The sequence below is a fragment of the Ailuropoda melanoleuca genome, chromosome 3 (assembly GCF_002007445.2).
Source record: "Ailuropoda melanoleuca isolate Jingjing chromosome 3, ASM200744v2, whole genome shotgun sequence".
Classification (NCBI taxonomy): Eukaryota; Metazoa; Chordata; class Mammalia; order Carnivora; family Ursidae; genus Ailuropoda; species Ailuropoda melanoleuca.
This window is the reverse complement of record NC_048220.1, coordinates 45,274,222-45,298,577: the sequence shown is the minus strand read 5'-3', so window position 1 is coordinate 45,298,577 and position 24,356 is coordinate 45,274,222. Positions and strand designations below refer to the sequence as shown.

The 24,356-nt window shown below is 39.7% G+C and overlaps 1 protein-coding gene across 8 annotated transcripts in view; it reads right to left on the bottom strand.

Annotated features, from left to right (window-relative positions):
- Positions 1 to 24,356, bottom strand: part of MAST4 (microtubule associated serine/threonine kinase family member 4) — a 546,144-nt gene that overhangs the window by 251,714 nt on the left and 270,074 nt on the right. For all 8 annotated transcript variants that reach the window (XM_034656299.1, XM_034656301.1, XM_034656302.1 and 5 more), the window contains one exon: positions 10,942 to 10,973. In XM_034656299.1, coding sequence (XP_034512190.1) covers positions 10,942 to 10,973 — 32 coding nt within the window. The remainder of the gene's footprint in view (positions 1 to 10,941; positions 10,974 to 24,356) is intronic.

Genomic DNA, 24,356 nt, shown 5'->3' with positions numbered 1-24,356 from the left:
ACATGAACGTCAATCCATACTTCACCCATACACAAAATGAATTCAAAATGGATCATAAACTTAGAATTCATAACTGTAAAATTCAGAACTATAAACATTCTGGAAAAACAGGAGAAAAGCTTTGTGGATCTGGATTAGGCAAAGCCGGCTAAGCATGTTCATTTAAAGGACAAACTGCTAACACAGACTTCATCAAAGTATAAAAAACATTCGCTCTGCTGTGAAGAGACTGAAAACACAAGCCACAAGTTGGGAGAAAATTTACCAACCATATATTGCAGTGTTATCTATAATGGCCAAAAACTATAAGCAACGCTAATGTCCATCAACAAAGGGATGGATAATCAAATGTGGATAATCAAATTGTACCCATTCAATAGGATGTTATTTAGCAATAAAAAGTAATGAACTATTAACATATGCTAGAACATAGACAAATCTCCTAATAATTAAGCTGAGGTAAAGAAACCAAACCAAAAAAAAAAAAAAAAAAAGTACGAATAGTATTGTTCCATTTATTTAAAATTTTAGAAAACGCAAACTAATCCTAAGGGATGGAAAATACTAGGAATTGTCTGATTCGGCATGCAGGGGTGGAGGGAGTCCTAACAGATCAGTAAGAGGAAACTTCTGGGCAACACTGCTGTTTCGTTCCCTTGATGTGGTGGTGGTTTCCCGGCTATATACATATGACAAAGTTTATGCAATTGCGGACTTTAAATTAAGTGCAGTTTATTGTATGCCAATTGTTCTTCCATAAAGCTGTTTGTTTCTTTTTCCTATTTAAAGGTGTTGGGGGGGGCACTGTTAGCTGTTGGGGAGAACATTAACTGCTAGACTATGTAGGGCTATACTATCCTTAGCACAGCTGAAACTGGTTCATGCTACATGGAATTTCACGAGAAGAAGCTGTTTTAGAGTGTTTTGTGTGCCTGTTTCACACTGCTTTAAATTCTGCCGCGGAGTTATACAAATGAAAACCAAAATTCCTGGGTACTTAACATAATACAGCCTAGGCGATGTTAAATAGGAGCCTAAAGCCGTGTGCTGGACAGGGAGAGATCTGACAAAGCCTCGAGAAGTACCAATCTCTACTACCTTTACTGTAATTACCCTTTTAAGCATCTCCCCAGACAACCACCACCATGACCGTTCCTCCTGTGGTTTTCAAGGTAAGTCTGACCAACATCTCTCAGAAAAAAGGAAAAAAAAAAAGAGAGAGAGAGAGACTAAAGCTAAGTGGCCTGAATTCTCAAAGACAATAATTAAGAAACATGCTTTAACCAGATGTTTGATGACAGTATTTTTCCCTGCAATTCTATCAGAATCAACTGCATTTACATACAAATTGATAATACCTTGGAATCCCACCTAAAAAAAAAAAAAAGCCAACAGTTCCCCTAAGACATGAAATCCATGTACTGATCTATTAATTCTTTTTCAGTATATGATGCCAAGTGCCATTTTTAAAATATACTCCATTGCCTCCAAGGGCTTATTTAATCCACAAGGACTGGTTTTAGCATTTAAACTAATTTATCCTAGACATGAAAAACCTTCTGCTTATTCTCCCAGATAATTGATTCTTGATTTGTTAAGATACTAAACTCTACGCTTAAGACCCTGAAATGCTAAACCCCTGGTGAACTCACTCATGTGCCCCATGCAGACCAAATACCATTTAGTGCCTCAGCAGAGAGGCCAAGGGGAGCTAAGAAAAGAAGAACACACCCTTGCCTTGTCCTGCTGCCAGCTCAGAGGGACAGTCCCCACTGTCCCTGCATTCAACATTATCCTTTACTCCACAGCAGCTATGGGGGGATGTCATATGGTGCCAGCTTCTCAAAGCAAATACCCTCTTCAGTTCTTGGAACACAAAAATAAACCCAAAAGATAAGTTCTGCCTCAAAGCTGGGCTAAGGGAAAGCACAGACCACCCCCAACAATAACATGAAAAGACAGCCCTGGAAACCCAGGGTTTAATAAGAGATCGGCACCCAGTGCTAATGCCATTCCCGTGTTAATCCCATTGATCTGGGTGACACAACCAAAGTTAGAAATGACTTTTCCTATGCAATGAAGAGTACAAAGTATATGCCAAACCAGTATTTTCCAATAGAACAAGAACACTTTTCACATGAACATCTACAAAATATGCAAATATTTCTTGAAAGATTTTATAGTTCTAGAATAAAGGCATTTCAAAATCTTTCCCTCAATAAAATATGCATATGGAATTTATTATGATTACAAACTTCATTTTTAAAAAAATAAAAATGTATCCTTTTTTACTATGTCAGATGGATGTCACCTATTTCCACATGCAAATAAACACAGAACATACTTAATGAAACTCTCCCCCCTCATTACAGAACTCTCTGCATAGAATTTCCTTATGGTACTACTCAAAAGTTACCTGGGTGACATATGAGGTGAAGCAGAGCCTAGAAGGCCATGAGAAGAGACATGTACAGTTGCTGGCATGTTCTATGGTCTCATTTTATGTTCCACGACCCGAGCATGGAGAAGCCCTCAAACTCATCTGAGGAGAGGGGACTTCATAGAACAACATGTGAGAAGTCAGTGCATGTGTATTCAGATGAAAGAAACGACCACCAGGATTCTCAGAGGGTGAGACTCCTATTGTAGAAAAACAAAGAGGGAACCCTCAAATATCTTCTCCCCAGCTGATGAGGATGGACACTCAGCTGCCACAAAGAGTAAAAGGGCAGGGAGCTGAATTCTCAGGAGTCAGAACAGCTGAGGAAACAGGAGAGATTCTAAGGAGAAATACCAAGATACACGTACAATCTTGCAGCTACCACCCACCTCTCCAAGGTCCCCCTCGGAGGGCCTCACTACCACACCACAGGGTACCGAGGACAACACAGAACCTGGCCACTTTGCCGTGTCTTGCTGCATAAAGGACAGCACTTACTGCCGCTGGGAACAGCACATTGCACCAGCCTGGCCTCCACTGTCTCCTGATCAGTCTGAGTAAATTTCGTTCCCTGGGAGTCCTGGTGGGTACCTGGGGTTTTCCCTTTGGTTGCAGTTTTAAGTGTAAACACTCAAGAAGAGTTGGGGCTGAGCTTTCCAGAATGTTCCAAGAAACCAGGACAAGCATGGTGAAGTCAAGCATACGGTGTGGCATCTACCGTTTATTCGATCCACACTGTGGACCTCGATGCTAAAACTCCTGTCTTTCAGAACAAAGCAGACCCACATCCTTGCTGAGTGTGTCTTTCCAACTCAAGTACACTCGTAAAAAGGAAAGGTTGCTTTCCAATCCCTGGAGGGTAGGAACCCCAAATTCTGGTCACAGTTCACAGTCAAGGAACTTGCCCTAACCACAAGCAAATCTCAAATCCTTTGTGTTGTTAATTCCACACTTCTCAAATAAATCTATGTTTAGTCAGATTTCAGTTCAGGTTTCTTCCAGGTATGAAATTCTGACTCAGATTTTCCATATGGATGTAAATAATAGCCCACTTCATTTTCCTCAACACCTGTCTATCCCAAAACACAATTTCAAGAAGTGATCTGTATACTGTGCTGAAAAAAAGGATGGGCAGGTCTAAAGTGGGGGCTTATTTTGGAAGAGGGCCACTGAGCACACAGAGGTCCCTCACAGCCTCATGACACAGAGCCAGAACACGTGTGGGGTCCGTCCCCACAGCACACCTAGAAACCTCCTGTTAACCACGCTTAACCATCATGGGATACAAGGGAAAGATCTACCCAAGGTTATGGGGCCAAATGCGCTCTTTAAAACCTCACCATTGACAAAAGCTGGGAAAAACCCCAGCTCCTCAGAAAATGCTCTGCAAATGATCTGGCTTTAAAGGAATTTTCCCAGCCTACTTTGTAGTCTTTGGTCTAACTCTACAAGAAAAAAATAAGAGATGGGGGCGGGGTGGCACAGGGAGGGCTTAATTCCCAGTACTTTTTATTTCACATAACACGTACATAGTACTTAGAGTAGGCCACACACTGTCATAAACACTTTACAAATATTAACTGATTTAATTCTCAAGATACCCCCTATTTTACAAATGAGCAAACAAAGACACCTAGAGGCTCAGTGACTTTCTGAAGGTCACAGCACTGGTTAAACGGCAGACACAGGATTGAAACCCAGGCATTGTGGCTCTCAGTCCACACTCTGAAATGCCTATTGAGTAACAGACCCAAACAGGTGGCTTTTAGTGAGAAAGCATAGGAAACCATCCCCTGGCCTCAGGTGGTCACTGTACAAGCCTATACAAGCCTCGCTGAAAAGGAGTGCTCACTGAAAAACTCTCTCCAGATTCCCATTCGATTCAGTTTTGTTAAAAAGTTATTCTAGTAAATATGAAGCAGAGAACTTCCCCTTCTAGGGGCATCCAGAAACCCACTCTGCCACCAAACACTCCCTGGAGCTCTAACAACACCTCTTCTCATCTGCGGATGGCATGTTAGGCTCACCTTGAGAACTGGGTGAAGGTCCACCAGCCTCCACCTCCAACATACCGCCCACCCCCCAACACACCCAGATTCTAATCTGCACTCCCAAGTGTGTTTGGAAATGTGCATGCATTTTGATAACCCTCCCTTAGGGGACCTAACCCTTCCTGCCTTGGAGCAAAATTAAGGTCTTCCTACAATTTTCAAAGGTAAGATCAATCCTACTTTGCTTCTATCTGGCAGGTCTCTTCCTTACCCACTTCACAGAAGATGAGGTAGGCATGATAAGGGACGCTGCAAATACATGCCAAATACCAAACTAGCTCTTCGATGAATATATAAATGCAATTGACATTCTTTCACAGGCTGCAATACTCTCTTTACTCTCAGGATATATTACACCATTCTCTTTTGATATAAACACGCCACTTTAAATGCTAATTCAGATGCAACACTCAATTTTTTCTTCATTTTGTTTCTGGGTTTCTAACATTCAAAATGACACTGGACTTCCATTCAGCTTTGACAAGAGAGATTTTGAATTCTTGCTTCAATATCTATGGGTGTGGGAGGGAAGAAGTACTAAAAAGGAAGCTAAATTTATTTTAAAACTCATCCAAATACACATATGGTTTACAAGGCCTTTGTTTTGCTTGCATTAAGCCCTTTACCTCTGTTTCAGGAAACGTTGCCTTCACCTTGCTGAAAAACTCACAAAATCTAATTCAACACGGTTGTAAAATGAAGGTGATTCCCTCTCCTTGCATTCTAGACTGAAACTACTCATTTTACTCACACTACTTTTCTAAAAAGTTCGTCAAGGCAGTATGCTCTGGCTGAAATACAACCAGCTGGAATATAAGTCTTCTTTTCAACAAACAGACATTTCTATGCATGCCAAGTGTATCAACCAAGCATATTCAACTGCAGAGAGTGCCACTTCCTAGCTGGTCTCAAAACGACAAATTCCAACTTAACCCAGTACCTTCAGTTCAATATATCTACAGTGATACAAGCCGTCATCCACGTCCAGCAGGCCCCGCTCCACCCAGAATCTTCCAACAACCATCAGGGTCCTCTGCCTCTGTTGTCCTGACCACCCTCTGACAACACTCTCCCTCTGCTGCTTACTCACCCTCCATCCGTTTCCTGCCCCTGCCCAGAGAGACAAAATTAGAAAGAAGTGAAGTCAGTCTGCCATCCATTCATACATTTATTAACTTATACATGGGGCAAAACAGTTCTTGACAGCTGCTCCCCCATCTGGTAGCCTCATGTCCCATCCATCCAGCAGACACGTGCCAATACCGAACGGTCTGCTGCTGTGCTAAACGCAGCACAGTGACACGCTGCCTGAAGTTATGCACAAGTCAATGAGACACTGAAAACATCTCTGAGATCCAACTGAATGGATTTCTAGTACGAGGCTGTCTGGCACTGTGGCAGATAAATTTAAGATGCCTTTCTTTGTAGATAGGGAGGCGGGCTTCCTAGCAGACCAGAAACGGCTAGACGCCAACAGCCAGCTATCTATGTGTTCCTTGTCCAGCCCTGCTAGCCCCCAGCCACCTCCAGAACATGGAGATAACAAAAGGAAAGCATGAACAGAGAGGGGACAAAACTCAATAGAGGAGAACAATTACTGGATACTAGTACTGTTGCTAGATCAAGACATTAAAATAAGCCAAGACTCCTAATGTGTCTTTTAGGCATTTCAATCCTCCCAAAGATTGCTGGGCATGCAGAAACACACTTTTTCAGGACCTCTGTGCATACCACGAGCTGCTCGTGCTTGGGGAGTCAGCTGCTAGATGCCACTTTTAAAACACGTATAGCCAAAGAACTGGCTAAGTGTCAAGTCATTGTTACTACTATAATAAAGCAATAAGTGCATACAGCTTTTTGAATTCTACACCAACAGGGCTCCATAAAACAGCGCACTCTAAGCTCATGATTAAAAGACACAGAAGAAACACTAAGTAGCAAGGAGAATTTCCTTGCTAAGAATAGATAGTGCAGTTTCCTTCTCTGTGTAAAGAAATCTGAAAGATAACTAAAAAACAACATTGGAGGAGGAGAGGGAACGGCCTCCACCCCATTTCCGGCACCTCTCTCCAGGGAATTCTATGAAAAGAGAGGCTCTTTCTGTCCCAGAGAAATGTCTATTTGGACAATTAACAAAACACAAAGGGGTCTTTTAAAAATAAAGTGTAGCTGCCAGGGACACCTTGGTTTTGCTCCTAACCATGTATTAGCTCACATGTTGAGTTTTTACCCTTTTACCACTTGCCCTGTTTCAAAACAAGCACCGCCCAGAGAATTTTTCCACTTAGAAATTCATATCTAACTATGGGTAAAGACTAGATGAGGGACCCACAACACTTATATAAATATGGACAGTTCAGACTCACTGCTATTAGGAAAATAAAAATAATGTCAAGGGAGTTGATGGATTCCACACTGAATTTAAACCAAGAAAGATCTGGCATGAGCTGACCAGCCACAGAACCACTGCTAGTCCTCAATACACACTGGGAGAGGAACTCAGAGCAAAAGCAGGACGGTTCACTCTGCTGGGAGACTCATAGTCTGGCTGAGGGAGACAGACGTGTGGATGATCTCCCAACACCCACACTCTGTACGTGACTCTACTGGGCACCTTGTGGTAGATAAAAAATAGTGACTTCTCTTAAAAGGCTGAAAATTCAAGATAACAAATCTAGTTCTGCAGCTAAATGTCATAATGTCCCATTTTGGATACCATCTCATGTGCCTCCTTTCCACCACAAGTACCAAAATTTATTATGATGCTTTGGCATTAACTAGTAAGGGACCTGCCACAGCAGATATTCCAACAACTATAAAACTGTACTCATTTGAGCCAATCTTCAAGTAACAAACAAAAACAACAAAGAGAATAAAACAAAAAGAAATAACAGGTTTGGTATAGCCTTTCATTCAAAACAGATAAAATTTATATAATTTTTTCCTTCAAATTATTGCTAAATCTCCATACATATCTGGATAAAGCAGTTTGGAATCTTGGCTTCATGTAATTACTGAGTATTTTAAATAAAATAGTTGGAGAATATCAAAATGTAGGGGGTATATTGTAAATATCCAAGTACCTACCACATTAATCATACACATGAAACCTCCTGTAGAGTACTCGCGAATCCCATTTCTTTCATTCCCTCCACTGATAAACTTTACTGTAAATTTGTTGCCCATGCATGTTTTTATATTTTTACTGCACGTGTTTGTATTCACCAACAAAATGTCTTGTTTTGCATATTTTAAAATTTTATCATGTAAACGCTTTCTTGTATATGCAATTTGCTTTTAGTTTTTTGTTCTGCATATTTTTTATAATTTTGGGTGTTGATACATATGCTCCAGTTCATTCATCCTACCCGTTATGTAGTATTTCATTGTATGATTATATCATGATTTATTCAAAGGATATATAGTTTTTGCAGATAGCAGAGAGGAGAAAGAGCAGAGAGTATCACAACTTTAGTTCCAATGAGAAAGAGACAGAAAGTGCTGGCAGAATCAAGGATCAAGTCTCAGCATGTAGCTACTATTGAAAGGAAGAAGACAACTAGCTATACAAGGAGTCAGAGTGGAAATGATATCTGGGACTGTTAAGTTGATAAAGGGCTGGAAAAGCCTCTGGAAAACTGATCTGGAGTCACTTGGTGATTTAGTAACACCTTGCCTAGAAAGCAGTTCCTTTGACTTCTCCTCTGTTGTCCTTTGCACCACAAAAAAAAGGTCACAATCATTACCTTTGCAACCTTTTAAAACATATATGAAACGACACAGATTTCAAGTGATTTCTTGAGAAAATGATCATATTTTACCAATTATTGAGGAACTGGATTATTTTCTGGACAGAAGACAGTTTGCTTTTTTAATACTTCAAATAGTAATAAAAAGGAAAACCTGTTTTCTGCGATCTTTTGTGAGAGCTTTAACTTTTACATATATAAAACATGTTATCATGATTCTAGACATAAAAATTATCTGTAAGACAGTACTAATTTTTTTTTAAATCTGATAAATCCCTAAGTGCTTGAATGATGACAATGCATTTAAAAAATATCATCCTTCAAGACATACAAAGTAGAAGCAGCAGATCTTACAAAGTCAAGCACCTTCTTCCAGGAGCACAGCCTTTCTGAAGACACACGCCCTCCCCGACACATTCGTTCCCATCACTTTGTAACTACACACGATGAGGAATCCATCACCCTGTGTAGTTGCTCACTGTTAACATGGAAAGAAGATTCAACAGAACAGTGGGATCAAATCCTCAATCTCTCTTGGAGAAGATTCTAAAAGATCTGAAAACACTTATGCTGGAGGCATTTAATCAGTAAATACAAGGACGAAGTGTTAACAGGTTTTAATTATCAAGTACAGTTATGTTGACTAGAACGACTTTTGCCCTTCTTCATTAGATTTGTATTAAAGTCACTCTAGCAATTGTTTTTTAAAAAAAATATTTTCTTTTTCTCCAAGTCATAAAACAGCCTTGCATGGGGAAAATAATGACCAGCATTCTGTATGGGGGTCAATGAAAATGCTGGGTGATGTTAAGTCCCAGAACATCTCTATCATACACCATTAATTCTCTTGAGAATATTTGCATTTAATAAAAAATACAAAGGAACATCTTTATTTTTTGTTTCTTTTACTTGAAATATTAATTTCCCCAGAATTCACTGAAAAAGGAAAAGGTAGATTCATGCTGACACACGCTATGTTTTAGACAGATCCATTGACTTTTATTAGGGACAAGATTTTAGACAGCTTAAATGTAATTCTAGGTTTCTCTTAGTAAGTTTTCAAAGCATGGATGCCAAAGAAACTCATGCCATCATCCTTTTTTATCCATGAAAGATTCTATGCTCCCAAGTCAAGAAATTTAAATATATCTTCTATTTCTCCCACCAACCCACAGCTATCAGCTAACATTAACAGACTTATACAAGGAGATATGAGATAAGGAGATAACTACAAAAGGAGATGTGGCTCTTAAATAAACATGGGGAATCTAATTTGTAATTAACATTACCTTAATAAAGATTTACAGGAAACATACTAACTCAAAAACTGGAAAAAAAAAATGCAACCTATTATAAAAGCCAAAAGAACATTTGACTGAAATTCTCAAGTTTTCAAAAAAAATATTAAAAACAAACCTAGGAAACTTTAAGCATTAAATAAAGGTACAAGGGAAAAGAGACTTTTTTTCCTATTAAGATCGTTCATGTAGCTTTACTTCAGTTTTTCTAAGTTCTTAGTTTTCATCATGATTAGAAATATCACAATGTTTGGACTTTTCCAAGTCTAGGTGAGAGTCCTATTCACGATTCAGAAGAAGGCAAGTTTTTGATTCTAAAGGCATTTCCTATAGCCAACTTTTAGGCCATTAACCTCTAGCACACAGAGATGTAAGCTGGAAGGCAGTGAAAATTAATCCAGACAGATTCTTCAAGAACAATGATCCCGTATCCTCCAGGCAGCCTAAAGCTCTAAAATATTAAGAACTAAAATGGATAGTTTTTAAATGTTCATAGCAGATGAAGTTTTAGTTCTCAGATGCAAAGGCTGACATAATCCAAGATTTGGTCAAAAAAATGAACACTATCTGCCAACAGTTACCATATACATTTCTAATACTCCAAGTTGAGACCCACATCAGCCTACCTTAAATGTTATGATTTAAAAAGGACATTGCCCCTTCCACTTAATTCTTTAATATAGATACCAAATTCCAGTATTTCTAGACCAGCCCTAACACAGTACTAGTTGGTAACAAATTTACCCTAAATTTACTGGAACATTAAAGGCAATTAATTTTTTCTGCAACTTGCTAATCGTAAAAGAACAAACTATGATTTATGCAAATATATTACAAGCCTTCAAAACAAAAAGTTGAAACAAACTATAAGGATATCAAGTTAAGGTGCATAAATCTGCTATTTTAAAACAAGACCATGACATGAGTTAATGCAGTAAGATCTACAGCTAACAGAAAGTTTAGCTGACATAGTCTTCATCATCATGGCAAACGTTTATCATTTACTTTCCATAAAATCCATAGCATAAAAAACAATCACAGATTTCCAGAACATATAGGAGAACACTAATTCTTGACTCAGATCCATTTATACTATCTGCAAACCAAATAATGTTTTTGCTTGATTACATAAGATAATTTTTTTTTTTTTAATTAAGATTGTCCCAGGAGTAAGTAAGCATTTTGGCTTACAATGCCCATAAGGACAAAATCTGGAAATTTTTTTCAAGTTATCCTGAAATCATGAATATGTGACATTCGTAAATAAACGCAAAGTGTCTATTTTCTCAATTCAGTTGACTACCATTAATCCTCCATTTGCCACTGAATCCTAACAAATCAGAGAATAATCGCATTACAAACTGTACAAAATAATTATAAGGAAACAAAATTAGGCTACTTACAGACTTCCTCTTCTGGGGAGACTCAGCTCCTTCTGCAAAAGAAAAACAAAACAAAACATATATATGAGAGGCCACTTTAACCTTAGACTGGTAAGGCACCAAACGGATACCCCAAAATGTACCATTCTTCATTATGCTTGATTTATCATTTTCCGCAATGAAAAGATTTTAATGTCATGATTTTATGCTGGATCCCTTCTTACATTGTTCTCTTCATACACTGTGTTGAAAGTACAAACACAGTTCATCTAAATTCCAAAACAGAAAAGACATTAATCCTCTCAAAACAAGGACAATACAATACTAAGTTGAGCTACATGGCCCTAAAATTGAGCATCGGGAAAACTGGAGGAACCAAAGGACATATCCAAAGAGGAAAGAGACAGAAGGAGGAGCAGAAATTTTACAGGATTATAATTAAACAAAAGGTGAAAGGAGAAAAAGGAGTTAAATCAGACTATTTACCCCTAACAGAAATAAACTCAGGGAAGGCGCTGTGCATACCAAAGATGACACTTTATTATGATTTTCTTAAAGAAAGCAAAAGGTTTCCTTCTGGTTTTATTTCCTAACATTAATGAGATTTATGACTTCGCATATTTAAAAGTAGGTTAATGAATCTCTCTAAAGGTAACCAGACAGCAACAATTAATAGAGTGCTTTAAAAAAGGGCGCTCTCACACTTATCACAAATTAAGATCACTAGCCACCTAACTATAGGGGAGACTGTGAAAACAAACAAACAAAAAAGCCAACCAAACAAACGAAAAGGGATACAGAAATACCTCCACCCACAAATGGAGATTTCAGAAGCCTGGGTACTCAGGAATGATTACTTGATAACAGTAATTAAAGAATAGGAAGCCATGAGTCATCAGGCTGTTTAAACTCAAAAAGAACACAGTATAAATTTGAAAGACTTGACTAAATTTAGGTTTTCATTCCCATAATTACTTTTTTTTTTTTTTGCCTTCCAGGAGCTTGAGCATTATTTTTTCAAAGGTGTTTCCCCCTCAGCTTCAAATTCACCTTTCCTGTCCCCTATTTTTATTGGATCCTTAAATGTCTATCACAGACAGTGGCCTCAGATCTTCCTTCAAAACAGTGCAATTTATTCCAGCATAGCTTACAGAACGTGGCCTTGAAAGGAGCAGACCGAGGGGAGGATACCGCTTTAAATATACCACGCCTTACTTATTAGCCAGCAAATATATTCTGATACAGTTATAATAATCATATCATTGTTTAATTACAAGAAGAAACAATGAACCATTTTAGAAGCAGGAGATCTTCCTTCTCTCAAGGGCCTCAGGGTACAGGGATGAAACGCTGTATTTTTGTTTTGTTTCACTTGTTTCTCTAATCCTTGATTATCTCCAAGAAATTACAGTGTTTGCTCAACTTGGATGCCTGATTGTGAAACATAAGTACACCTTCATTTACTAAAACCCCTAAGGACAGGAGAAAAGTCTCTGACCAAGACTGTTTTCCTTGGGAACTGAAATGTAAATAGAAAACCAATGAGCAATTCTCTGTATGTCTATCTTTGGTAATGACAAGCACTGAGAAATGTGTTTAGGATTCAGGTTAAAAAGAGAAAAGAAGGAAGCAAGGAACTCCCTAGAAGTAACTGTTCACCAGACTGTGTCTACTAGAAAGGAATTACGGAAGCCCGCTGCGCAGCAAAGGCCTAGAGCTCAAGTTAGGAAACACTGTGGTCCTTTGAGTTGATCTGACAGCAGCAGAGCAAGAAAAGGAGGCAGGGCTGATGGGCTATCATTAATAACAGAGTAAGTCAGATGTTATTTCAACTCCATATGCAAATAGATCACTCAGATGATATGAGAGGCAAAGGGCTAAATGGATGATCCCCAAAAAGTCCAATCAATCATATTCCACTAAATGACCCAACCATAAAGCTGGCTGCTCTGCTCCAAGAGAAAAACTGCTGAAACAGCAAGATAAGGGACAAAAAGCAACTCTTTTTAATCAGAAGTCTCTCCAATAGGTCTAGCATGATGAGTTCTAAACAAGAAGAAAGGTTACGGCGGGTAACCCGGCACTGCTGCTCCACAGGACGGCAGCCGAGGCTCCAGGATGAGGAGCAGAGGACATTTAATCGGCCACTGTCAAGTGACCTGAAGCTTCCACGCTAACCAAGCTGAAGGAGCTAATCCACCTGACGGTTTGAATGTCAGACTCGAGACTGGAAACTCAATTTGGTAGCAAATTGGAATCAGATGTGATGGTAATAAAGTGAGAGAAATGAATGTGCTGTGGCCAAGACCTTGTGAACAGTAGCTGCAAAAGGCAGCAGATAACAGGAGGACTAAGCAATTGCAGACCGAGCAAGGGGTGGCTCATGCATGGGGACCACACGCTGCTCAATCCGCACCCCTTGGAAGTCAATGAGCAGCAACAAGGCATTTACTGACAAAGCCCCTGTGGTACATTGTGTATGTGTCTTCATTTTACTTCCTTAATGTCAGGTGAAGGTCACTAACACATACTTAGATAATTAGATAAGACACACGGTATTGGTCCAAGTCATAAACCAGACCTTCTGCTTAGTATATCTGGAACACGCATTAATAATTTAGCATCAGGTAAGAATTAGGGGAGGGAGGAAGCGCAGGGCAAAGAGAATAAAGGTCAGGAAGTATCAACCTGAACTAAACAATATGGAATTATTAATTAACGACACTCCTAAGAGTACATTTAAGAACATTACAATTTTTTAAAAAGATTTTATTTATTTATTTGACAGAGAGCACAAGTAGGCAGAGCAGCAGGCAGAGGGAGAGGGAGAAACAGACTCCCCACTAAGCAGGGAGCCCGATGCAGGGCTCCATCCCAGGAGCACAAGATCATGACCTGAGCTGTAGGTAGATGCTTATCTAACTGAGCCACCCAGGCACCCCAAGAACATTAAAAATTTTAAATGGTTTCCATTGATACTGATTTCTCAGTGACATCTAACCTTTTTTTTTTTTTTTAGAATTGCTGTGTATCAGTATTTGCTCTTACAGTATGATTTCCTTTGCCCCCACTTTCTAAAAGTGCTATTTTATATGATGCTGAAAATAAGGGTGAAACAAAGTTTATCTTGTTTGAGACAACTGTTACCTTCTGGTGATTCATGGATAAGAGTGAGGACAAACAAGGGTCCCTCAAATCCAGTAAGAGAATTCCTGGAGAATCCAGGAACAAAAGAGCCCTAAGGAATGATTCTCCTTCTTCCCCTCTCCCTCCCACCCCCAGCAACCTTGGACTCAAAAGGAAAAAATAACTTGTTTTATTCATGAACCCAAGAGAGAAAACTGCAATGTTTTGTATGTACAAGTAATTTGCACAAATTTAAAAAAGAATATACTATTTAATGTTTTTAATAGTTATAGATACACAAAGAAACGATATGGCCACATGTGTTTAGGGAATCTTTGAGCTATTCTTTTTAACTGATGGGTCATTCTATGTTTTAAAAGAGAAGGAGATTTGAATATATTACAAATAATATATGTAGATAACCCCTTCTCTAAGAGATGGAGCTGAATTCTCTTCCCCCTGAGACTGGGCTGGACTTAGTGACTCACTTCCAAAAACAGAATAGAAAAAGGGAAAATAACTTTTCAGTGGAGAAACCTGACAGATGAGGTCTTAACCAAGTGATCAAGGTTAACACCACCTGGTAAGTCATGTTGCTATCATGTGCCCCCCATACGATGTGATGAAAAGGGGCTTCACCTCCATGGTTTTCTTGCTAAAAATCCTTAAGTCCAGTCTAATCATGAAAAAACATCGGGCAAACCCTAGTTGAGGGTCATTCTACAGAACACCTGACCAGTACTCTTTTAAAACTGTCAGAATTGTGAAAAGCAAATTTGAGAAACTGTGAGATATTAAAGGAGAAGGGAGAGATGATGACTAAAGGGAATCGATGTAGGATCCTGAGCTGGTTTCTGGATTATAAAAAGGCCATTAGTGGAAAATGTGCTGATAACTAAACTCAGACTTTATTTGGATAATAGTAATGTACCAATGTTAATTTCATAGTTTTGACAAATGTATTAAGACTATATAAGACTACAGAAGACCCCATAGTGAATGGGGTGCCTGGATGGCTCAGTTGGTTAAGCGTCTGCCTTTGGCTCAGGTCATGATTTCAGGGTCCTGGGATCGAGTCCCGAATCAGGCTCCCTGCTCAGCGGGGGATTTTCTTCTCCCTCTTCTCTGCCCCTCTGGTTGTGCTCTCTCTCTCTCAAATAAATAAATAAAATCTTGGGGCGCCTGGGTGGCACAGAGTTATAAGCGTCTGCCTTCGGCTCAGGGCGTGATCCCACCATTATGGGATCGAGCCCCACATCAGGCTCTTCTGCTATGAGCCTGCTTCTTCCTCTCCCACTCCCCCTGCTTGTGTTCCCTCTCTCACTGGCTGTCTCTATCTCTGTCGAATGAATAAATAAATAAAATCTTTAAAAAATAAATAAATAAATAAAATCTTAAAAAAGAAAAGATATTAACATCATGGAAAAGTATAGAGAAATTCTCTCAAGTGTCTTAAAACTTTTCTATAAATTTAAATTATTTCAAAAAATTTTAAAAAGTTCTTTCTCACATAGGAGAAGAGAGAGAGGTAGGGAGAAATATTCTAAGCTTATTTTAAGGAAATGTTTAATCCCAATTTTTAAAGGTCAGACAATCATCTATGTGAGAGAAGACTTGGTTAGGAACATCCATGAAGATGGAGAGAAGCAGTGAGATTTCAGAAACATTTCTACAGAATCTATAAAAGAACTGTATGTGGAATCAAAGAGTCTAAAGTTTTCTGCCTGAGCAAATCCAGTTTGAGAGCAGAACAGTTTAGTTTGGACATGTTTTATCCAAGATGACTCAAAGAATTCCAAATAGAAATTTCCAAACAGGTGGCTGGACTTCTATAAGTCTGGATTCAGGAAAGAGGTAGGGGCTGGAAATAGACATTGGAGTTATTACCCTATAAGCTGGCATATAAAGCCATGGGCTGGCTGAGGCAGGAAAAGAACAGAAAGAAAGAGGCACACCTTTATGCACCATCATGGGCACCTCAACATTTAAAATCTTCAAGTGGGGGAGAATCTTGCTATGTGTTGTTAAATGGTGCATTGCACAATGCAGCAACTAGGGCTCCTAATAACAAAAGAAATTGAGTAAGGCTACAAATGAAAAAAATCTATTGGGTAGATACCAGCTCTCACACAGGTGACAGGATGGTAGCACAGACAACATCAGAAAAAGGACAGGAAGCAGGAAATTAAACCCCAGAGAACATGGTCACACTCAGGACATCCCCACAACTGAAAACTCAAGCCCAGCCTCTGGGGAGTATAACTTAACTGCCTGTGCACCTTTCCCTCATCACTCCTAGTGGGTTCCCCTTCCCTGTGAGTGTTAGGGAGATCACACCTGGGTCTCTGCCTCAGCTGTCATGGAACAGAGAACACTAGATCCCTTCACCAGCACAGTGGGAGGATCAGTCATTGGTAAGCTCACGGTATCATTGAGAGTTACAACTACTGTCCACTTACAGACAAACCATTAATTTAAAGAGAGAGTTCAAAGAGCCAAGATGTGCAGGACAATGTATCAGGCACTGTTTGGGGCACCTTAGGAGGAAACAAAATATGACAGATTTAAAAGCTAGCTGGGGAAATTCATATGCACACAAGAAAAGAAATACCACCAGGTAAGAGAGTATGCAATTCTACCTGAACATGTAAACGCTAACAGTGGATAGAAAATAAAAGGGGATGAGATCATTCAGCTCAGGCAGTGGGTCTGAATGCAGCCGGATGATACATTAATATCATCCAGGGAGCTCTTAAAAATACTAATGCCTGAACCCCACCCCTGGAGATCTAGAGGGAGAGAGGGTTTGTGTAACTTGTTCAGTGGAGGTAAGTGCTTATTTCTTTATTTTGAGAGAGAGAGAGAGAGAGAGAGAGAGAGCTGGGGGGGGGGGCAAAGAGAGAGGGAGAGAATCTTCAGCAGGCTCCGCACCAGGGGCATGGGCTCGATCTCACCACCCTGAGATCATGACCCAAGCGGAAACCAAGAGTGCTTAACCAACTGAGCCACCCAGGTACCCCAGTACTTTTAAGTCCTCTTAAGGACAATAAATTTGCATAAATCATTTGCCTCTGGATTTTTTTCTTTATGGAATATTAGTTTTCTAGCCATTATTACAATAGTGAACTTTCAGGTTTTCAGTTATTTCCTTTGCAAGTGGGAAGCAGTGGAGAGCAGGGAAAGGCACCCGCAGTGGAACTCCCTCTTCCTGGTAGGGCATAAAATTAGCTAGGAGTATAGATTCTGCTGGTTATTGGTCCTCCTAAAGAAGGGATTTGGGTCCCATTTTTCTGGCCTCCATTTCTGAGTGTCAGTTGTGAAGGCAGAAGCAGAGGTCAGGTTACAGTTCACACTACAGAACCAGACCTTACATGACACTCAGTTTAGAATCAAAGCAATGGTCAACAGCAACTTATGTACAAACAGTATTTGAAAACTCCAGTGAACAGCCCATAAAGTAATTGGTTTTCTGCATTAAAACCTGTAGAGTAAAGCTGGAAAAGCAGCAGGTAGACCTCTAAAGATATGCTTGGACACCAATTAACCTGTAAAATGTTACTAAAATCCCTCAGTGGGAATGTGAGATGCATGGAGAATCCCTAAGGATCGCCCCTTTCTTGCAGGTTCTATTTCATTCTATTTGTGTATCATGTATTTATTTATCTGTGGTAGTAAAGCTAACACAATCAACCATAAAAGGTATGCGCAAAATGCTTGTTGGGTTTTCACATCCATTTTCCTTGATCAAAAACCACATACTCACTTTCTTTTAATAAAAGAAGAAAGTGGTTACCATCTTGCTTTCTTGCCTGGTTGGCTTTTTTTCTGCTGTGAACCTAAGTAATCAGCTATCGTCCTTGTGACTTGACATTAGGCTCACAGGCTCTTTCTATAGACAAAGTTTCTGAGTCACAACACGGCTATCTGTCTCTTTTGGTTTTATAAGCTCTTATCAAAAACTCGGTCTAAGAATTTTACAACATAATCACCTGGCTGTCTCACAGGACCCTCAAATCTTCCCACTGAAAGCCCAGGGGAAACTAGCAATTGCCCTACGGTCACAAAGCCAGGAGATGCTGGCAGCAAAATCTGAACCAGTGTCATCCAGTTCCAATTTTTCCCCCCTACAATGCACTGTGAATGTCAGACAGGGGGCAGAGTGGAGATGTGAGCCACTGAGAGGGGGTCTGAATGAGTACACATGTAGAGAGGGCTGGAATTAGTAACAAAAGAGGGCAGCCTTTCCTCTAAAGAGGAAGAAAGGTACAGGTTGTGAGCAGGTACCTTTTAAAGAAGAGCAAAGTCGAAGTGAAGCAATTTACTTGGAGGTGTGTAATTTCAGAAACACATAAATCACAATCTTCTGCCAAGGGTGAAGCCAAGGGGCATATGGAGGCTAAAGCAAGCAAATAGGGGTCCTTTATTCTATCACTCACTTTTTAACAAGGGTCACTATGGGAGGTGCTGTGCCAGGCCCTGGGGATAAAGGACTTCATTTGCTGTAAACTTACATGTTAAAAAACCCGAAATAGAGGCCTTTTTAAAGTATGCAATAGGACCAAGGGAGGAGGTCATCAGTTTTCTGTAAGGAGGGTCAGTACTGCTTATCACCCAATGATGCTGTTATTTGTGCTAACAAAACCTGGCAGAACTGACACCACTCCCATCCTCAAGGCTTAGCTCAGGTTCAGGGAAGCTAATGACAAAGTTCATTCGCTTTGGCCAAAGTAAGTGGGTTCAAAGTTGGCATGTGATTCAATCTGGGAAAACAAGATGCAAAATAGTGTGTGTTCCAGGATCCTGGGAAAGAACTCCCCTCCCTTTTCCAAGGGAGCTACTAGCAGGAAGGAAGGAGCACTAACCCCAAGGAGCTAATGGCAGCGTGGGGTAGAAAGACATGGAAGGTGGCAGACAAGACAGATGGCTAGAAACTGGGTCTTGGGTGATATTTTTCATACATGACACATGAGCCATTCGGTTCCCTTCATTGTTTTAAGCAATTTAACTTGTGTTTTCTGTTCCTTGGAGTTCAAATATCCTACTTGTACCTGGTTTTTCTTCAGCAGCAACAGGGAGTTGGCTGGGCATCCCCAGGAGTGGGCCAGAAAAGGGGTATTCCAGAAAAGGGAAGAGATGAAGCAAGGCCAGGTGGAGTTAAAAAGTACACAGCTCTCAGTAAATTCAGAATGGATGGAACTGAAGGTAGAAAGAAAAAAGCAAAAGGAAAAAAGAATATGGAGGCAGAGGCAGGGTCAAATCACAAAGTTTTTGGAAGAGCCTGCCTTTATCCTATTGGCAATGAGGAGTTCCTCTAACATTTTATTTTTTATTTTTTTAAAGACTTTATTTATTTATTTGAGAGAGAGAGACAGTGAGCACAACTGAGGCAGGGGCGGGGGGGGGGGGGGGGGAAACAGACTCCCTGCTGAGCAGGAAGCCCGACATGGGGCTCGATCCCAGGACCCTGAGATCACGACCTGAGCCTTAGGCAGACACTTAACCAACTGAACCAACCAGGCACCCCTATAACATTTTAAATAGGAGAACAAAATGGTCAAGTCTGCATATTTAAAAAGACCACTTTGCCATCAGGGTGTCAAATGGCTTATGAAGGACAAACAGGAAAGGAATTAGGTGGCTTCTAAAGTTGTCTGGGAAGCACGGTGGAGTAGGGACCAAGGAAGAGGCAGCGAGGAGGTCAGAGAGGAACAGATTCAAGACAGAAATGTGTACCGGATCTATAAGGTGTTGAGAATAAATGCTTAACTAATGGGAAGGTTTAGAACCTTTGGAGCTAAGGGCAAGGCGCCATGCAGAGATGAGGAAAAGGGCCATCCAAAAGCACAGAGAAGCTTTCAGAAGTTAAATAAAAGAAATGTGAATGGATGAGGGGATAGAAAAACCATTTAAGTTAGACCACAGGGTCCCTGATGGGCAGGAACATGAGATAAAGTTTCAGGGTAACGTAAGAGCAAGGGTCAACATCCTGGGTCTTTCTTACATGAAAGTTACATATCAATCATCACAAACCCCTTTGCCACCTTGTGATTTGTACACACAGGGCAGAAGTGGTTTTTCTTTACTGAGCTCATCTGCCTCCCTCCACTTAGGAATAGCACCTCACACCTACTGTGCGCTGATGTACATTATCTCATTTCATCTTCACCAGCATTTCCATTTTATAGAACCGAGACACGGACAGGATAAGTAGCTTACACAAGGTCACAGAGCTGGTAAGTGGCTTAACCTGTCTGTGAATACACATCAGCCAGAATCCAGAGCAGTTTAATTATTTTCATCCCCAGGGAAGACTTGGTCTATCTGCACCAGGGCCCCGCCTCCTGTAGGCTATCAAGCTGCATTCATAGTTGGTAACCCACACTGGCAATTACTCTCAGAAAGAGGTGCCACAGATTTCTACAGCTCTTTCTAAGCAAATTTCACACAAATTATTTCTTACAGACTGATTGTATTTGAAGCAAAGCCTTGAAAACACGTTACTTTTAACACAGACCTTTTAAAGTAGAAAAAAGCATAACAAGTCAAATATCCAGCTAACCCCAAGTAAATGAGCAAATGAAACAAGCTTCCTTTACCAGCCAATTACGATGATTCCTGATATTTCCTAACAGGTTACAATTTTGACTTCAAAAAATCAAGCTTGGGAATCAGATATTTGTATCCATACTGCCTTCCAATTCAGTATCGTATACGGGAAATCTACACATCTTACAGTGGTTGAGTTATAGTTAGTACTTGTATTAGTAACAACTCCAATTTACTGAGTGTTTACTACATACTAAAGTGAAGGGCATCTTATTTCCTCATGGTTAGTAGCTTCCTGCACAGTCAAATTTTATTTTATGTGCTTATTTTGTTCCCTAAGAACAAAGGACTATTTCTTTCAAGAGAAAGCGTGTCCTTTTTGAAATTGAAGAAACTCCTTTAGATCCAATTAGAGGAGTCACAGCCTTCACAAAAAAAGAAGCTAAACAAGAAAACATACTAGGTCAGCCAAAGTTTAGGCCAAAAAAAATATCTTTATTTAAGCTAATCGTATACTTCATAATGATTAAATGGACACGATCCAGATTCACATACACATATATTCTATTCTAAGTCAGTGCTAGAAAGCATCCTTAAAAATCTTCCTTATCTTGTCTAGGACTCAGTCTCTTGAATTATAAAATGAGGATATGACAACTGATATCCTAAGGAGTTAGAAGATGAATGAGAATGCAGGTCGTGCATTAAGCCCGGTCTCTAACACAAGAGCACCCCAAATGTCATTTATGTTATGTTATGCTATGTTATGTTAGCACGCTACTCACATTAGACGAGGCACGCAGGGCACAAGTGAAGAGCTCCGAGAAACAGAAGTGGGGAAAATCAAAGAAGGAACACAAAAGACCTTTCCTCTTCTCTCTCAATGTGGAACCCAGCCACCGTTCTGGGAACCACCTGGAAGATTCTAAGCCAATCAGGCTTCACTGTAATCATACACTGTTACTAATCATCAGGAAAATGCCTGTAACAGGAGATCAAATACAAAGGCTAGATATTTAGAATATTAATTGCCTTTAAGACAGTGCAAGTTCAGAAACCCTTCAGGACTATAAAATTAAGGTCACTGTGGACAAGTTTTGTGATTTTCTTTTTTTTCCCTTAGAGGAGTCTTACTAAGATCTTGATAAATACGCGTATCAGCCCTGCCACTTAACTATGTTTCTTGTTACTCGGGAAAGCCTGTGACCTACAGTGAGCTTAGATAAAAAGGCAACACCGCACAGCTGTGCCCCACAAGGCTTAGCAATTTTGTCAGTTCTTTCATGCATTACCCGCAAATTATAGTAAATTCAAAATATTGATCTGCACACCCCTATATGGGAAGAAAGTTACCATTGACTTTTATTGCTTATCGTTGGGTACAATTCCCTGGAATCAATAAAAGCTACAATGTTCATAAGCTTCTAAAAAGCTAGTTAATATAGTGGATATGAGACACCTCTTAGGATCAGTATAAATCTATAGGATTCTTCAATAGAACAGTAGCTGGCAAACATCTTTAGTGTTCAAAAGCTTTATTTGATTTTAAAATCTTCTCATTACCCAGGAAAACATATATGTGACTGGGAATAAAAATTAAGCAATTAGAGAGAACCCCACTTAACAGATCTTCACTTTTACCTTTTGGTTCCCTTGCATTCCCACACTGACATCACTGTTCAATCCAGGGGCAATTAATGAAGAGTTGTGATCGTTTCTTAAAAAGTGTATCTTAACACTGATTTAAGATAAGTTTTCTTGACAGTAGCTTCCAGGTTCGATCAAAGGAGGCCAGTTTGCCCATAAACAATATTTCAACTACCCCTAATTCAAAGAATCAATATCCTTTTATGAACCAATTTTTAAAAATCAGATAATAATTCACAGGTTCCATTAAAATTACGGACAACCTTAATACAAAAAGAAAAGGGCTTTTTACAGAACCAGGAACCAGAATTGGATGAGACTATCTGACCAGTGATAGAGAATTTATTCAGCTGAGATTAATCATTTTTATTTACTAAGGACACCTCAGAGTTTATCTAGCAGTCATTCTTCTGAAAGCCCATTTTAGTGTAGAAATTTACTGGCAAATCAGCTCCAGGGAGCTCTTGAAGTGCTGTATGAAGCTAATACCCACAAGTCGGCTTTCTTCTGACACTCTTCTCCATCTAAATGCAAAAGACGACACTTAAAATGTACATATAAAATGTACGAGGGTGATGGAAGATTAATGACACACATATTCAAATAATCAATAATGTGACTTAAGCCTTTAATGGTACTGAAATTTATTGTAAGGAGGTCACAGAATAAAATAAACAATTGGCTTACGGGGGATATATTTTACTTAGTAAGTAATAGGTCCTATTTGTTAAAGAGCGTGGTATCTTTTTAAAATTATTTCCCCCAATGTGCTATTTCAAGTAACAGCACCTGGAAGATGCTGGAATTGGGAGCTCCAAGACTGACGAACAGGAGTTAAGGTATCTCCTATTTCCTACTTCACTCCTTCCCCTGCAAAACCACCATGAAAACCGGCCCTGCTGTGCCTGCTTCCACACTGCCACCCATCAGCTCTGCCCTGCTAAGTGCCAGGCATTGTGCTCCATGTTTTCGCATACAGGATTTCACAGAAGACTCACTCCAACCCCACAATTACAGAGAGCGTTACCACCACTTCTTCTCATGGGAAACCCAGTTTTGGAAAAGTTACACGGTGATTTGCTCAAGGTCGGAGGCCTCGGGTGAAGGACAGCAGAGCAAAGACAAAAGTGGGCTAATGGACCCGGTTTCCATACTGCACCAGCCATGGACGTTCAGCTAGTGAACATTTTTATGGGAGAAATAATACATCCTTATGTATTTCAACTGCTGTTGGTTTTCTGTTTTTTGCAGCTAAATATATTCCTGATACTCTCCAAAAACGGTTCATACTGAACTTTTCAAGTCACCTCTGGAGCAGTGTATCCAAAGGTGCACAAGGCATCAAGGCCACCCTGGCACCACCAACTATGAGCATTAGAAGGGCTGGTGTTTGTCACCCAAAGAAAACGACCAAATGTTCTTGAAATTAAGATAAGATTCTATGAGAAACAAAAACTTTGACAACATTGATTACAGATCTGTCGATGTGGTTCTTTTTTTTTCAAAACCGATTTGGGAGGGATGCACAGTGCGTGTTAATGACTTTGAAGTTAACTAAAGAGACTCCAAACTTAATGGCATCACATTTGTGACAGTTAATTAGCAGAAAACATTACAGTGCAGCGAAGTTTTTGCCTTTTTTTTTTTTTTAAAGCATCAAAAGCAGTAAAAGGCTTTGGGTTTTTAATTGCTTCTTCCCAAAGACTCAATTCCGTTCTCATTGCAAAGATAGAATCCTTCTCTCAAAGTCAAAATGATCCCTTGTGATGTTTTTGGATCACAAGGATTACAAAATGGGTGGATGTTTAAATTCAGTACCTAAGAAAGTTTTCATTAGGTGGCCTCTCGTTTTTGTTGACTGAAAAAATAAAGCAATTTCCAAGTAGGAAGATTTTCTTTTTGTAATATGTGAATGTCGCCATTTGTAATTCAGGGGTGAACTGAAGAGGTTTCGACTTTGGCTTCTATTGTACTAATTAGGTTCTTCCTCTGAAAAATCAGAAGCATAATAGACCTTATTTTACTGATACGTTTACTATATCACACAGAAGCTCTGTGTTCTCATGATGGATTATACCGGATTACCTTGGAAACCTGAAACTGACCGTTGATTTTGG